Consider the following 16,370-nt stretch of genomic DNA (forward strand, 5'->3'; position numbering starts at 1 on the left):
GACAGATCATTATAGCCGCGACTGACGGCCCAGACGGCCCCCGGAAGGGTTAGGGGGAGATAATACCCCAGTCGGTCAACAGACACCGTGGACACAAGGACGGCGAATTAGGCTGTTTTTCGCTCGATTAGTAGAAGTCGAGCGGTGATTTTCTGTGAAATGAACGTATTCGTGATGAGGAATCACCAGTAAATATAACATTGGAACAGCAATCGACATTGATAATCCAGATGCCTCTGTCTATTTCTTTGACGTGGCTGGCGTGAAATGACCATATTTTTCATTCATTAGTTCCTTCCACCCAACGAGCATGCCCCAGTGACACAAAACAAAGCTTTGGCATTCCATTATCATGTATTCGTAAAAATATGTCCCTCATAAATAACAGCTCAACATGCAGCAACAGCAACAACAGGAGCAGCAGCAGCAGCAGCAGAAGCGACGACAGTGGCGGCGGAGGGCTCACCGCGCCGTGTCGCCTCAATTGATGACGATGAAGGACTAGCAGCTGACGCCGGGGACCGGGCCTAGTACCGGTGGCACTATGTGAGCTCCGTGGCCTCAGACTGGCTGTCGGCCAGCAGGTACATGGAGGCCATCGCCGTCTCGTCCAGCTCCGAGATGGCCGACTCGGGGACCTGGGGAGAGACGGGGAGAAAGGTTAGAGAGAGGGCGAGAGGAGGGGATGCATGGTTCGATAGGAGAATGGCAGGGGATGTGGGCCAGGGTCTCGCCAGCCACACATGACCGGGGTGGGGAGGACAAGTTTATTAGGACTATGGGGCGAATCAGACTGGGGAGCACAGGACCGCGGCGGCAGGTATCCAAGACAGGCGAAGCAGATTTAAAGATGGGCACCGATGAGAAAGGACCTCGGAATGAAAAGAAAAAGTTAACAAATTTGACGGAACTAGACGGAAGGGCAACAGGTGATGGGCGCTTCAAGCAATCAAGGCGAATATTCACTGATGCTACGCTGGCACGACATTCAGCTATGAGCACTGTGAAGTCCGAAGTTTGACAAGAGTAGTCTGTCGAAGCACCTGGTTTACGTGTCAAAGATTGCAGTTCTGAGACTGATGGTCCCCAGCGTGCGATAATCGAGGCCAAGGGCGTTAAAACGCAATCTTAGTCACGAACTTAATTCAAGATAATGACGAAACTTCGCAGACACATGGCTATCAATAACGAATCCTCCCTAGACATGGACCATCAAACTCCTAAAATTCATTAGAAACACTCCGAGGACGCTATTTGACACCCATCAGTCGCTCAGTGGACTCCATTCCGCGCCCATTCCAGCGCCGAACTGCCGCGGCCCTCCATCTACCCTGCCCGCCCGTCCCCCGCCTCGATCAGCGCCCCCTTACGTCTGCGCAGCATACTGGCGGCTTTCACTCACCATGAGCTGCCCGGTCCGCTCGTCAATGACCGTCTGTGAGCCGTCCAGCACCATCGTCTGGTTACCCTCGGTGATCACCATCGCATCACCATCCGCCTGAGACACCAGCTGCACCAGAACGGGGAATAGTCGGGTCAGACTCGACACCAAACAACCACCGAAACGACTAATAAAAGGGGACACCAAAACAAATACAGCGGCACGGGTACCAGTAGAACGAGATGTCTCATACACCAGTAAGGAAAGTGCCGGCCAATCCCGGGTGCAAATAGGTCGTGTCATCGATAAAAAGTAATAAACGTGAGATCGTTATGATACGAAAGTTACTCACTAGTACAATATCTTTCGTGTATGCATTTAAGTATACACCAAATTTCTTTTTCACTACCGCAAGCATCCCCGAAATCTTGACCCCTGGTGACTCCTCACCTGGAGGCAGAGCTGGGAGGGGTCGAGCAGCACCACCCCGCCCTCCTCACTGCCGGCCATCTCCACATTCAGCGAGCGAAGAGAGCGCGGCTGCGGCCGCTCCCGAGAGTGCGTGAAGATGTGCCGCTTCATGTCCGAGCGCATACGAAACGTCTTGTAGCAGATCGGGCAGGCATGAGACCTTTCACCTGCAGAGAGCGGTACAGGTCAGTCAGGCGGGTGTGGGGAGAGGGGTGGGCCACACTGGAGGGTGCCGGGGAGGGGTAGACTACACGAGTGACTCGGGGGTCAGCGGTGAGGGGGGGGGGGCTGAAAATCCGTTATCTAAGTTCGGTAGGGTGGCAGTGGACTAGGTCGGTGTGAGAAATGGCTGCCTGCAGTAATTGTACTCTACAGAATATGGCAGTATGCTATTGTTGTACTTGGTGAGATCGGTGTCTCCTGATGGACACCGTTCCGTGCTTCTATCCTCAGGATACTGAAATCCTTCTCCACGCCGCAACCCCCCTCCGGGCTGGACAGGCAACTTTATCTCATGCGGGCACCGGAGCGGCACCCTTGGAGCGGCACCGCTGCTCCCGAGGGAGCGCACCCCGTAGCCGAGTGCAGTGAGTACCTTGGGGCTGGTCGGCCTGTCCTTCGGGATGGGCTCAGCCCCGGTGACTCACTAGGGTGCCTGCCCAGACCAATGTCTCCCCCTAATTCCTAACACCCTTCCGGCTCTGAAATGGTCTAATTGGACCGAAAGGGCCTGACCCAACAAAACAAAAACAAACAACCTGATGGCCAACACGCGCTGGGTATATGCAACAGCGTTACTCATAGCGATTCCAACGATTATCACGATACATTATTACCATACACGACAGACAGCCCCATACCCATCGCAGTCGCGCATCCCAACCAGACCCTGCTAGGATCTAACTCGTAAACCGTATTCACCCCCCCCCCCCCTATCATCTGGTATGGCTGCCCACCCGGTTCCCGTACGCCGCACGGCCGCTGAGCTCACCAGAGTGTATTTTCATGTGACCCGTCAGATAGGTGGACGCCCGGAAGCCCTTGTTGCAGATGTGACACTTGTAGTTGCGCTCGTTGGTGTGACAACGCATATGAACCGTCAGGGAGTACTTGCGGGAGAACGACTTGCTACAGAAGCGGCATCGGTACGGCCTGGAAAGTACATAACACTGTCAGTCAAAGGAGAACATGGTGAAAGAGATAACATCAAGCGACGATAAATCTCCACGCAAAGCATTCATGATCGATCGACGAAGAAAACAGCCAATTCCTGATCAGCTTCAAGCAGTAATAAAAAAAAAAAATAATGGAAGCGAAAATGTGCAGGCACACAGATTGACAGTACATTTGATGCTTTTTAAAGATGCATTAGATGCACACAAGCGTTGAGAGTAACACTAAGTTGCGGTCGCATGGGCATGTAATAATATGAACAGCCAACAGGGAACTTGGACGGGTCGGACGCATAGGCCACACAGCCGTGACTCAGCGCCCACAATACCCAGACTGATGAATGGAATATGTTGGGGCATCTAACGTGTCGCAGCAGCACTGACCTTTCCTGCGTGTGTATCGACATGACGTGCGCGTTGAGATCTGCCTGCTGGCGGAACCGGCGCGCGCAGAAATCGCAGCCGTACGGCCGCTCGCCGGTGTGAGTCCGCTCGTGCACCCTGCGTGCCGTATCAGTGAAGAACGCCTTGCCACACGTCTCACACTTGTGGCCCTCCAACGCTGCCGAGCAGTGACAACGAAGAACATTGAACAAAGATCGCAGCGAGGGCAGCAATGTCAAAAGGGTCTCGGGGAATAGGTTCTCCGCAAAAAAATGCCCAAAAGAAAAAAGAACACATGTAGCACGGAACGTTATGTATATGCAAAATTCGATGAAACACTACAACTAAAATTCAACTGTTTAATGATTTATATTCCTAAATTTACTTTTAATCATGACCACTGAACAAGTTGGCAGACGGCTGCACTCACCTTTGTGTTTCATGCTGATGTGATAAAACATCTGGTTCTTGCTCTTCCTCTCGATTGAGCAGATCATGCAGCGGAACGTGCCGTGCTCGGTCTCCTGAATCTTGTCATAGACGGCCTGGCGCGCCTTGTTGGCCGAGCCGGGCGGCCGGCCGTTGGGCCGCGGCTGCACGCCGGCCGGTCTGCTGGCCGCCGGCCGCCGGCACCGCTCCGGATGCTCCCTCTGCACGTGGTGCGACAACAGCGTGCCCGTGAGGAACGAGGCGCCACACGTCGAGCACCGGTGCGACAGCCGGCCCGCCGCCTTGTCCTCGTGAAGCCGCATGTGACGCAGGTGAATTTTGTACGACGTGTAGGTCACGTGACATTCCGCACACTCGTACTCGTGTTTGGCGGCGTTGGTGACCGACACGGGCTCGCCATCGTTGTGCATGCGCAGCCGGTGGTTTCGCAGTGATGCCAGCGTGGTGAACACCTTAGGGCAGCTGTCGCACTTCTTCAGGTTCTTCATTTCGTACTGCTCGGCGGCCGCCGGGTCGAACTCGACGGCCGGCGATTTTCCATCGCCGTCCGACTGAGCCGACTCGGGCACGTTTTCTGCGTGCTCCTCGCCCGCCGAAACGGCACCCTCCTCGCCACCCTGTTCCATCTCAGATTCGTCCGCCTCCAGTTGCGTGGGCATAATCTCGATGTGCGTCTTTTTGTGTTTCTCCAGCTCGTCCTCGGAATAGAATATCATGTCGCACTCGTCACACTCAAACGCGCCACTCTCCGCCGCGATGATGTCCACGTTTATGACCGCGGGCCGCTCGCCGGCAACATCATGCTCGGATTCCTCTGCGATCGGTTCCAGCTGCTCTGAGCTCTCCTCAGTAGCACCTTCACCTTCAGCAGATACACCTTCCGCACCCTCGCCGCCCGGCTTCTCATAGTGATCGCGCAGGTGTTGGAAGAACTCCGGCTGAGTCTGCAGCCGCCGCGGGCACAGCTGACACGAGAACCCGCCGGCCTTGCGCGGCCGGCCCCTGCCGCGTTTCGTTTTATCCACGGGCGGCGGCGGCGGCGGAGGTTCTTCCTCCTCCTCGCTCTCGAAGCTGTCGCTATCCTCGGCGCGTCGGACGGCGGCCACGGCGCGCGCAATACCACGTGAGGCGCGGCGCCGGGTGCGCGCCGCCCAGGCCTCCTCCTCGGCCCGCGACCTCTCTCTCCTCTCCGCCGCGGTGGGGGTCTGCGCCGGCACCTCAGTGAGCCCATTCTCCGACAAACGGATGAGGCGGATCGAGGGACCGGGCTGCTCGGGTGCCGTCTCACCGTCACAGCTGGACGCAGTGGATGCCGCATCCAGCACCGCCACCGTCGGCAGACGGATCGTCACCTGCGCACCTGGCGAGACCGAAATCAACTTTACATGTCTAGTGGCTACGAATAAACACAACACAAAATAAGAATAAGTATTTTAAATTCCTCTTCAAAATAATGACAATATAATCAAAAGCTAAAATTTCAACTTGTTTCTACCTCAGCGTAATCATTAATGACCTAAAAGGGTAATTAAACGTGATAAACTAGATGAAAACTTACCTGATGCACTGGTGACAGTAGACTCCGTCCATTCAGGATCAGCATCATTGGTCTCCTCCGCACTGTGTGTGGACGATTCTTCAATCTTCGGTCTCCCGGCGAAACCAAGATCTCCGAGGAACTCTCCAACATCCTCTTTAACATGCTCTTCCTCAACGTGTTCATCGCCCGAGGTCACCGACTGTTCCTCCACCTTCATAAAGTCAACAACCCTGTCACTGCCATCATCATCTTCCCTTCGCTCATCATTTGCCGTGTCCTCTCCAGCAAACGCTGACCCGTTTTCATCCATTGCCGTCTCTTCTGCTCCACCTTCATCGCCAGAGCTAGCCTCCTCTACCTTATCAGGCAATATGATCTCTTCCTGCTCATTCGGCTCAGCTGCTCCTTCCTCTCCGCTTTGGAGCTCTGTGGAGCCCTCTGGCAGCTCATCAGCCGTCTCAAGAACCACAGCTCCTTCGGGAAGTTCCACGGTTCCATCGGACAGCACGACAGCCCCCTCCGGCAGCTCAGCGCCTTCTTCAGCCATTTCCACGCCCCCAGCCTCCAACACCACAGCTCCCTCCGGTAACACCACGGCTCCTTCTGGTAGCTCGACAGCTCCGTCAGACAGGACCACTGCTCCCTCTGGCAGCTCGATCGCTCCGTGCTTTATCTCCACGCCCTCATCCGCTTCCCCACTCTCCTCCGGCACCTCGGCAGCTTCCTCTATCACCTCCTCCATCTCTTCCTCCGTCTCTTCCTGCGACTGTTCATCCTCCTCCGGTTCCCCCTCCTCACCCTGGTCCTCTGCGCCGGCAGTCAGCTGCTGCAGGCCGCTGGACTCGGCCACCAGACCGGAGAGGCTCTCCTTGAGCCGGCTGGCCAGCTCGGGCGGCAGCGCCAGCACGCGTCCGCCGTCCTCGGTCACCAGCTGGATCTGCTGCTGGCCGTCGTCCGTCTCGACCACCACGATTTCGGCACCGTCTCCAGCCAGCTCGGCGCCCGACCCATCCCCGGCCAGCAGGAGCAGCTGCGGAACAGCGGGGCGGCGCGGCGCGGCGTCAGACGGCGCGCCGGGAGGGTGACGGCACAGCAGGGAATGCCCTGGACAGTGGTATTTTGGTTGAGGTTTGAGACCGCGTCAGCTACGACTGTTATTTTGCAGCGATTTGGTGGAATGATGACTTGATTAATTCCTAGCTCAACTGCAATGATGTCTATAAACGCTGGTGGGATGCTGAACTACCGAGTGTAACGACACTGCAGGATTTGCAAGAGTGTTGAGACTGTGTCTGCCTACAAATGAATGCACTCAGCAAGTCTGAAAATCAACTCTTGCACTTATAGGGGGATGGGGTCAGAGTGATCCCCTTACGATTTTCGCGAATAACACGCGAACAAAGCGGCCGATCGCCACGAAACCTTCAGTATCATAGAGTTAATTTTTATCATTCTATCATTAATTATTGTACACATGCCTTGAAAAATTCCATGACCCTAACTGAAATGACCTTTGACTGTGACGTGTTTCCCAAAATAATGTCAGGCCGTAATCGCGATTCGGCGTAGGTCAGCGCACATTATCCGGGTGATTTCAGACTTTTGGGGATAAGAAACAAGCCAACACATGAAATTATGTTTCTGTCATGCATTATGGAAGGTGTCAAGGTTACCTAAGGGTCAGATCAGGGTCACTGACTTCTGGTGACATCGGGAGACTTCTTAGAGTATTACGAATTTAAGCCTTGCATGCGTACGGTGTTTGACAGCGGGGGCATTCCACGATAGATCGTACCACTTTTTTCCAATTTGACACCCTCATCTCTCGGAATTTGACGAGAATTGGTCTCAGGGGTAATCAGGGGCTCTGAATCCACCTGTAACAATTTCAGGCTTATCAGATAAGTATTTTTTGAGTTATGGTGTATAACATTTTTTGGATCTTGCTTTGCAGCGCTAAGTTTGGCGGGCTGTAACTCTAAGACGGATTATTCAAATGCCAAATGTTATATAACATTGAACTGGCAATGAAACAGAGATTATTTATAATATGCATTTTTGAAATTTCAAAAAATACGCTATTTTTGATATATGACACATCGAGTTTTCTTACATTTGTATTTTTTGGACTTTGGGACCAAATTTTTTTTTTGAATTTATATTTCTTTAAAAAAATATTCGGCTCATTGTTAAGAAATATGCAAAAAATTAGGAAGGCGTTCTTTCTATAAATGTATTTATTTTACGTCACGATAACGGTTTCCAATAGTGATTTCGGGAGGGGAGCTTACAAATGGCGTGGTAAAGCTGCCTTATGACATCACGGGTTACTGAAATTTCAATTGAAGTCTGAGTCATCTGAAAAAAAGTGAAAAGAGGGTTCATCCAACCCTCTTTCTTATAAGCGCGAGGGTGAAAAAGGCTGTTTGGTTCTGACATTGTTTTGGACGCCAATGACCATAGCTGTCCGAGATGAAAGTTACAGGACGCATACATGGTGTCCTCCAGAGGTCTCACAACCTGTATATCTGGGAATTTTTTAAGGTTACATGAGGTCAGGTCGGTCACTTGACATCACTGTTATAAATCAATGGGGAAATATAAAAAAAACTGTTATTTTGGCGCCGAGAATGATCTAAAACTATCTCACGTACATGGTATCGTGATTTCATGCACTCCTTGCAAAGTCCAATGCTTCACTTTTGCATTGTTAACCTTGCGTGACGTCATTTATGACGTCATTAGGGTCGTACTAGTTTTTCGTCAATAACTCCCGATCAAATGGAGCTAGAGAGTCGGGATAGCCACCAATGGACTCGGGAAGACCTTCCGAATCGAATGATATGCCATATGATACCCTTTGCCCAGCTTCGTGACCTGAGGGGCTCTGACCTGACCTTGACCCGAGGTCAACTACTTAAGTTGACCTCACCCTAGCAAAAAGTATACCATTCGATGCACCTGAGCTAGGCGAACACAATGATGCCAAAATCGCGGCTCTGCGGCCATTTTTTGCGAAGTTATTTACTAAAAACCGAACCCGTAACTTCAGTCACTTGACCTGACCTCAGACGCTACCGGTTAACCTGAGACCTTAAAATAGGGTACCAATCGCTGCGACTTGTAACGGCACACACGCTCGTTTTTTCCGCGAGGCTCTAGCTCTATTAGAAGCGAAACTGCGTGCTGGGGTCGTATCAACCCCTCCGAAACCCATTTTGTTTGCGGGAAAATGAGGAACTTATAGAAAGAACACCTTTCTAATTTTTTGCATGTCGATTTGCAATGACATTTAGTTAATTTTGAAAACAAAATAAAAATGTGAAAAATTTTGGTCCCAAAAGTCATTAGAGGCAAATGAAAAAAATATTAAGGTTTTTTTCTCAACAACGAAATTTTTTCTTTCGAATCTTTAAAAAGTAATATTAATTTTTGATTCATCGCAAGCTTAGTGTTGTTTACTTTTTGTTGGTTGCTTAACCCGTTCTTGAGTTATAGGCCATCAAACTCACCGTTACAAACCGAAGTTAAAAAAATGTAATGCAATATAATTCAAAAAGTTTTGATCTGAGAAGTCTGATATTTTGCCAGGCGTCTTTGGGGCATATGATTACCCCTAGGACCGACTTTCATTAAAATCTGAGAGATGAGGGTGACGGGCCTGGTACAATCTATCGTGGAATGCCCCAGCGTCTAACGTGTAGGGAGGGGGGGGAGGGGTCGGTTGGACCCCCTGCCGTTCGGTCCCTGATCAAAGTAAAACTTCGCGAAAAAACGAGTGTGTTGCCCGTGACGAGAGGAGGCCGATGATAGCCAATTTTAAGGTCCCAGGTCAATGGTTGACCTTCCAGGTCAGGTCAAAGACCCAAAAATCGGGAAAGTCGGGACCTGCTAGAACTTTGAAAAGTGGAGCGGTTATGTTTTTTTTTCAGGGTGCTGATCACATATTCCACGTTAGTTTTGATAACAGATGTTGTCTTCATTCATTTAGGCCAGGTCGGGTCACTTCAGGTCAACCAGTAGGCGTCATACCGGCTATCGAACTACCATCCAACTAGTAGGTGACAACTACCACTGACGGCGCGAAACATGTTACGAAGGCACTAAAACTACTTCGTATTACTACTTCGTAAAACTACTTCGTATTACTTCGTATTACTTCGTATTATCGTAAAACTACTTCTCGTATTACTTCGTAATTGTTCAAATGGGTGCTAAATTCAAAATCAGCCCCAAACATTACCCAAGAAAACATGTAAAACTCGAAAAAGTGAACGAAGGTCATCGAAGGTCTATGACCTTGACCTGACCTTCATGTGATCTTGACACCCACCGTAATGCATAGGACGAGCAGCATTTCACATGTTTGGACATTTACAATCACAAAAAGACTGACAACGCGCGGATAATGTGAGCTGACATACGCTGAATCGCGATTTCGGCCGAACATGGTCTCGAGAAATAGGTCACATCACAGGTCAAAGGACATTTGGGTTAGGGTCATGAAATTTTCCGAGTAGGTGTAAAATTGATAAACTCGAGGATACTGAAGGTTTCATCGCGATCGTCCGCTTTTGCACGAATTATTCGCGAAAAACCGAGGGGGTCCATCCGACCCAACACCCCCCCCCCTCCACACATGCGAAGGTTAACCCGCGCCCCAATGAGGGTCCTGGATTTCCACGCCCTGCTGGGGTGGGGGGGGGGAAGTGTTTGAACACTCCCCCTTCTAACTCAACTCCTCGGCCACGCGTAGCGATACGCGGAAGGCGGCGTTCGAAAGAGCGCCAAAAATAATGACGAAATCACTCTGGTCACTTTTTTGGTCAGGTCAAAGGTCAGGCCACCAGAGGTCATTGAAGGCAAAATTTCGCCGATTATCAGGTCGAATGTCGACAATTTCCAAGAGGCCAACGCATTACTCGGGAACCAATAGAGCTACAGCGCTGCGGAAACGCGCATTCGATAGCCCTAGTAACGCCTTTTCTGAGAAACTCAGATTTGACCTTACGTCAACAGTTTTGCCTGCAGGGGGCAAAAACTGCCAATAACTGCAATAACATGCCCAGAGCCATCGGACGGCACCCCAGCTCATCGACCTAGAACCACGCACGATCGATGTCGATCGTACTTTCCAGCATTCTGGGAGAGGAGACAGACAAATTGCCATTATTGTAAAAGATCATTAAACTGGCTTTTCATAGCAAAGATCTGGCCTGCATGCAGAAAATCAGTAATTGCTCACCTCCCCATTGTCAGTTGTAACAACCATGGGAGCATCTTCTGAAACCTGAAGAACACCTTCCAGTTTTGAGTCCTTCATGATGAAAAGTGGGCTCACTTGAAATCATACATTTGGACCTGAAAAAAACAAAAACTTCAATCAATTATTTTATTTTATTATAGACCATAATTGCCCAGGACAACACAGGCAGGCATGAACATTTTACTTAACATCAATAAAATACAGCATGCATTTAAATCAAAGTAATACAATACCCAATTCTAACAAACAGGCTAGAGTAATGAGCAAAGCAAATATAAAATAAATTACTTGTAAAGCAGATCACAAATGATCAAATCACAAATTAAGAGTACAAGACACAGATGACAGAAACACATGGAAATTGTACATAACTGCACTGTAAATACCACATGATGGTTGCATAATTTTTCTTTTCCTAGGTAAATGAGTTTGTCAATTGCAAAAACAGAGAAAAGGTATTACTTTATTATCTCTTAATAGCTTAGAACTACAAAAGCAAACTGTTAATAACATACAACTTTCCAGGGCCCTGTTTCACCGGTGATAGCAGAGCGCTACTATCAAATTGCGCGAGCTGACGTAATGTGGTGACGCCACAGTAATGACGTTTCGTGTAATCCGTGAGTTTTTTCATAGCTACGTTTGGAACAGAGTTGCAGTATCGTTGAATGCGTTTGATTTGTTCGCACGGCCGTGAAGATGTTAGCAGCAATATTTGATGACATCACACAATTTGATGACGCCATGGCTTGTTGATGTCTCCATGGAAACCCAATTTGACACGTGTGATAGCAGCGTGCTGCTTCACCAGTGAAACAGGACCCAGATGTCTATTTTGAATTGCTAGACATTGATCCTTCCAGATCGGCATCAGTATTACATTAGCTCCTCTGTCAAACTGGGCCAGTTGAAAATTGCCGATCTCTTGAGAATGACTTACCATACAAAGTATCACTCTCAACAGCCAGGTCAAAATGTTGATGTACCCTATTACATAGAAGCCACATGGCTGAGACAACGCCCATCTGTCCCCACATGCATAATAATAAGTGTTAGCCTCTAATTGTATGGTTTGTTGTTTGGTTGCACCAATGGCACATGACTGATGATTCATCTCCAATTGAAGACGGTAATATACGCTTAATATTCAGGAATAAACGCATTAACTAAATGGTAAACGCTTCAAAGATACAGAACACGTGCAAATCGAAACACGTGGTAAGACAAATTATTTTTGTTAAATGCAACGTCGCAGTCACCGTTGCCTTTTTAAGAAAACCGCAAAAAGGAACTCAAGTGAGACAGAAAAAACAATTTCATACACAAAATCTTGTCATAATGACTCAGCTCACCCTCATGAAATAATCGGACACAGCCACGCACAGCTCTCGCCCACGTGCCGTCAATTCTCCGACGAAAGAACGACGCTTCCGACGCAGAAAGATGGCGGCGGTGTCGTTCATGCTTGCAACATGCTTGTTCATTTAAGAGCTAATATATTTTTTTAAGATAATTGAAAAAACCGAAAGCTTTTTATTTTATTTTTTATAATTTTTGTTGCAGGAAAAAATGGATTTTTTTTTGTCACAACTTTCGATTTAATAATTTATTATATAACATCTATTTAATTTCTCAACTCCTGCGCAGCTGTTTCGTTTTCAACGCAATTTTGAGCTACTAATTTATTGACCTAGGTGTTACCAGATTCCTATGGAGTTACAGGCGGTATTCATAACTTTTTATTTCAATTTGGGTATATTTGTCGGCCTATTTTGGACACGCCTAAGAGCTGGACTTTTTGATGACGTCTTCGGGTGACGTCATGTCGTGTGTGACGTTTCGTGAGCAGGTAAGGAAAAGTTACCACCGCTGGCGAACATTGGTGTGGTAAATGGCAAAAACAAATGCTGCGCAGAAAAGACAAATGTGTAACTTCAGACAACATTCGTTCGGACGACAATGTCAAGGCGAATCAAGAAGTTCTTCATGCGATTGTTAGTTATCTGTCGTGCTATTTTAGTATGATTGTTATTAGCAGTTGATTTGTGAAATGTATTATCAAAATCAATGTTTATTGAACGCAGATTCAGTTTATTTTCAGATGTATCTAGGTACCCTTACACTTCACTCATCTCAAGCTGTTCAAACACCCTTGACAAAGTCGATTAAGATGAAACGTTGGGTATAATTTATACTGTGTTTTCTCTGCATTATTAACATATTCATCATATATACAATATAAGGGCCACATGCATTTTACAGGGAGACATGTCAGACAGCCCAGTAGGATGAGGCTTCGTCAAGCGTCATTTTTAGCAAAGCTTTTCTTGCTTAAAATCCAGTCTGCAAAACATGGCAGGGCTTACACTTTGGCTTACACTTGACTCCCAGCTGTTGTCTTTGCTATGCGATGTTAAACATATAAAACATATTACTTTTCATGTATGCGCCATGACTCATGTAATCTTTTCACAGCCAAGACGCTCCTAAGGTACCTACTGGGAATGTGGGGAGTGCAGCAGCATCAGTGCAGCACCGATGGTCGGATGCGACGGCTGCGATAAATGGTACCACTTCCATTGTGCGGGACTGACTAAGGAGCCAGGTAAGCGCAAATGTTTTCTGTCTCAGTATTTTTGTTGCAGCTGTAGTGATCAATGAAATATTTTCCGCACTGTTCAGCCAAACATGTATTTCAAACAATCTGCTTCCCAACCAAGGGCGTCGCAACAGGGGGGGGGGGGGGGGGGGAGACGGAGGGGATCTCGTCCCCTCCACTTTTTAAAATTTTAACATTACGCCTATGGCGTTGCATGGAAAGAATCGACTTGAAATGGTCCCTCGTCTCGTCCCCTCCAAAATGGTCAATGTCCCCTCCAGTCGTCGCACCGTGGCGTCGCCCCTGTTCCCAACTACACAAATTTAGTCAAACAATGTGCCAATATGGAATTTTCAGGTTCAGTTGAATGAAATAGGAACAATGATAATTGTAGATTACGTATACCTGCAAGAGAGGAAAACAGAATACATTGTATTGCTTGTCCTTCACCGATACTGTTATTTTTCCATTTCTAGAAACACCGACATGGCGATGCAGGTGGTACTGCCTGGTGAGGCCGCGGTCTCCGGAATCGCCTGCAGACGAAGTCACCTGGCGTCCATCTGCACATCACTTGCAGCAGTGAGGCCTGCTGACAGCGTCTGGCAGTGTCGGCAACGTGCCAGCCAGCTATCTGGAGTCCTGCTCACCGCAGGTCGCCGACAGGAGGGGCGACGCATCGTCTCCGAGGTCGCCTCAGCAGCAGTGAGACCCCACTGGCCGTCTTCTTAGGCTTCAACTAGATTGCGAACAACCTATGCTGAGACAACGCCCATGACGTGTGATCCGGTACCGCTACCGCACTGCGTGCCTGTGCCCGCCGTGAGCCGCTAGTGCATGGGTTCGACCATGAGAATATGTGTTTATGTTGCTTTTACTATTGTTTATACGTTGAAGTGACGAATTGTTTATTTTTTGCAAGCCTCCGCTGTCCGGTTGCCTGCAGCTCCATGCAACGCCAGCTGTACTGTTGTTTTAATGTTGTCTCTCCGCTCAGCTGTACTGTTGCCTCTCCGCTCATAACAACCTATGCTGAGACAACGCCCATGACGTGTGATCCGGTACCGCTACCGCACTGCGTGCCTGTGCCCGCCGTGAGCCGCTAGTGCATGGGTTCGACCATGAGAATATGTGTTTATGTTGCTTTTTATACTATTGTTTATACGTTGAAGTGACGAATTGTTTATTTTTCGCAAGCCTCCGCTGTCCGGTTGCCTGCAGCTCCATGCAACGCCAGCTGTACTGTTGTTTTAATGTTGTCTCTCCGCTCAGCTGTACTGTTGCCTCTCCGCTCATATATGACACCCTCTATGTGAATGGCACTACTGATTGTCACACCCACTGTCCGTATTGTCCGTAGTGGTGTCTACGCCCATGTTAATACAGCGTGCAGAATCCAGATTCTATTGAGGAGAGTTGAGCCAAGTCACCATAGGCTCGGGAAGAGAGCAACGTGGAGGCCCACTGCCCCTTCCCCGGCCCCCACTGGGGGCGCCAGCCACTCCAACTTTTGACTGGATGTCAAGAGCGTCGCCACGAGGGGAACGAGTAGCCGGCCAGCCAAGGTAGCCAACGGCGTGTGAAGGTTGCCTGACCTCGAGGAAACTGAGATGGCACCAACGGAGGTTTTGTTAAGTAGGCGACCAAAATTCGAGCGGCAGCAACCTGGGCACCTTCACAGATAGCAGTGCCGCGTATCAGGGCGCCTTCGACGTTGAGCTGGGCGCCGATCATCAGGACGCCGGGGGAATATGACCCAATATCCCCCGTAAATATGTGCCTCGGAAGGGAGACCCAACCATAAAACTGAAAGCTCGCCGTATTTTATTCACTATTTTTCGAGCAGGTCCATAGATTTCCGTCCTCATAAGTGCGGGGATATTCCCCAGTGTTTGAGTTGGATGGGACTATAGCGGCGTTTACACCGACAGGAGATTCCCATTGCCGGCTGTGGGAAACTACTGTCGGTGTAAACGCCCTTCATATTTCCTGCGTCACCCCTGTGGGGACGCCCTTACTCCATGGTGCCGAGCTTATCAATTTGGATATCAATGGAATCAATATCTCTCATCGATCGATGAAGAACTAAATTACCCCGACCCGGAGAGCGTCTTTGGAATCAAAGCAGTAGCACATGACGCAAGAATTCAGGCAAATAAATCCTTCTTGTCTGAAATAAAACATTTGTGTATTGATAAGCACGTTTTATAAGCAATGGTAGCAAGATTTTCCATGTATTTGGTTTCAGTGATAATTTAGTAGCAGATACTTACCGTCGCATTTCGTTTTTTTTAATTAATAATTTATATTGTCAGAACTAGCAACATGTCTCTTCACTCAACAATAATTACAAAAGTGAAAAAGAAATGATAAATTGCTTATATTTTGGTGAAACTAAAAATTAATTCAGCACACATTTTTTTTACAGCGTTGAAGTCCAGCTCCAAAGGACAGCTGACGATCGTAGCCGAGCAGGCTGTTTGGTACTTCTTCACTACTTCTTAGAAGTACCCGTTAGTACCGATCATGTCTCACATTATAAGCTATTGGAACAAAAATATCCATGTTCTTCTAACTATTCTCCTTTCACACTTAAAATAAATACTTTTGAAATGCATTTACTAATTAATTTAACAAAAACGGCTTGAAATTTTACAACGTAAAAATACTTATTCCAATTTCCACCATGAAACCACCACTATATTACTTGCTTACAGAACCGTGCGCACAGTGCGCGCAGTTTTATTGTGACGTCAGAGGGTGCTTCCTCAGTGGCGCCCCCTGGCGGGGAACGCGTGCAAAAAGTCCAGCTCTTAGGCATGTCCCCTATTTTTGGTTTTGGTCAGATTGGTCTCCTATGCTAATCCTGTAATTTCAAATTTTGTTTTATTCAGTAGAAAAATAAGCTGTCGTCAGGCAGTTCAAATGTTGATGTGCTGCACCGATTGAGTTAATCATATTGATATTGAGTTAATTGTAATCATAATTTGAATTGAGTTAATAATCATAATCATTGTAATCATAATTTGAATCTCTATATTGTTATAACGTGGAGTTAATTGTAAAGCCTACAATTATAATTCTGTTATGTTATCAAGATTGAGATT

General features: G+C 48.2%; 1 protein-coding gene across 2 annotated transcripts; it reads right to left on the reverse strand.

The window, feature by feature from the left end:
* Positions 1–335: 335 nt before the first annotated feature.
* LOC122363581 (zinc finger protein 184-like) lies at positions 336–12,150 on the reverse strand. 2 transcript variants are annotated; one of them, XM_043333048.1, is made up of 9 exons: positions 12,017–12,150; positions 10,644–10,759; positions 5,417–6,428; positions 3,839–5,218; positions 3,409–3,586; positions 2,844–3,004; positions 1,832–2,019; positions 1,403–1,510; positions 336–638 (listed from the first exon to the last, which is right to left on the reverse strand). In XM_043333048.1, exons 2-9 carry the CDS (start codon positions 10,719–10,721, stop codon positions 543–545), a joined length of 3,201 nt encoding a protein of 1,066 aa, XP_043188983.1. In that variant the 5' UTR covers positions 10,722–10,759; positions 12,017–12,150; the 3' UTR covers positions 336–542. The 2 variants fall into 2 exon arrangements, with proteins under 2 accessions (XP_043188983.1, XP_043188974.1); XM_043333039.1 differs by lacking the exon at positions 12,017–12,150 and adding an exon at positions 11,605–11,904.
* Between the last annotated feature and the right edge of the window lie 4,220 nt (positions 12,151–16,370).

This window comes from Amphibalanus amphitrite, unplaced genomic scaffold (assembly GCF_019059575.1).
Source record: "Amphibalanus amphitrite isolate SeventyFive unplaced genomic scaffold, NRLGWU_Aamphi_draft 000026F_arrow, whole genome shotgun sequence".
NCBI lineage: Eukaryota > Metazoa > Arthropoda > Thecostraca > Balanomorpha > Balanidae > Amphibalanus > Amphibalanus amphitrite.

Excerpts from the sequence above, each read along its gene's own strand:
- LOC122363581 (XM_043333048.1), bottom strand. The coding sequence starts at position 10,721 with ATGAAGGACTCAAAACTGGAAGGTGTTCTTCAGGTTTCAGAAGATGCT. Across the intron at positions 5,219-5,416 it reads TACTGTCACCAGTGCATCAG|GTGCGCAGGTGACGATCCGT; the intron begins GTAAGTTTTCAT and ends CGGTCTCGCCAG. Across the intron at positions 1,511-1,831 it reads CCTCCCAGCTCTGCCTCCAG|CTGGTGTCTCAGGCGGATGG; the intron begins GTGAGGAGTCAC and ends GTTCTGGTGCAG.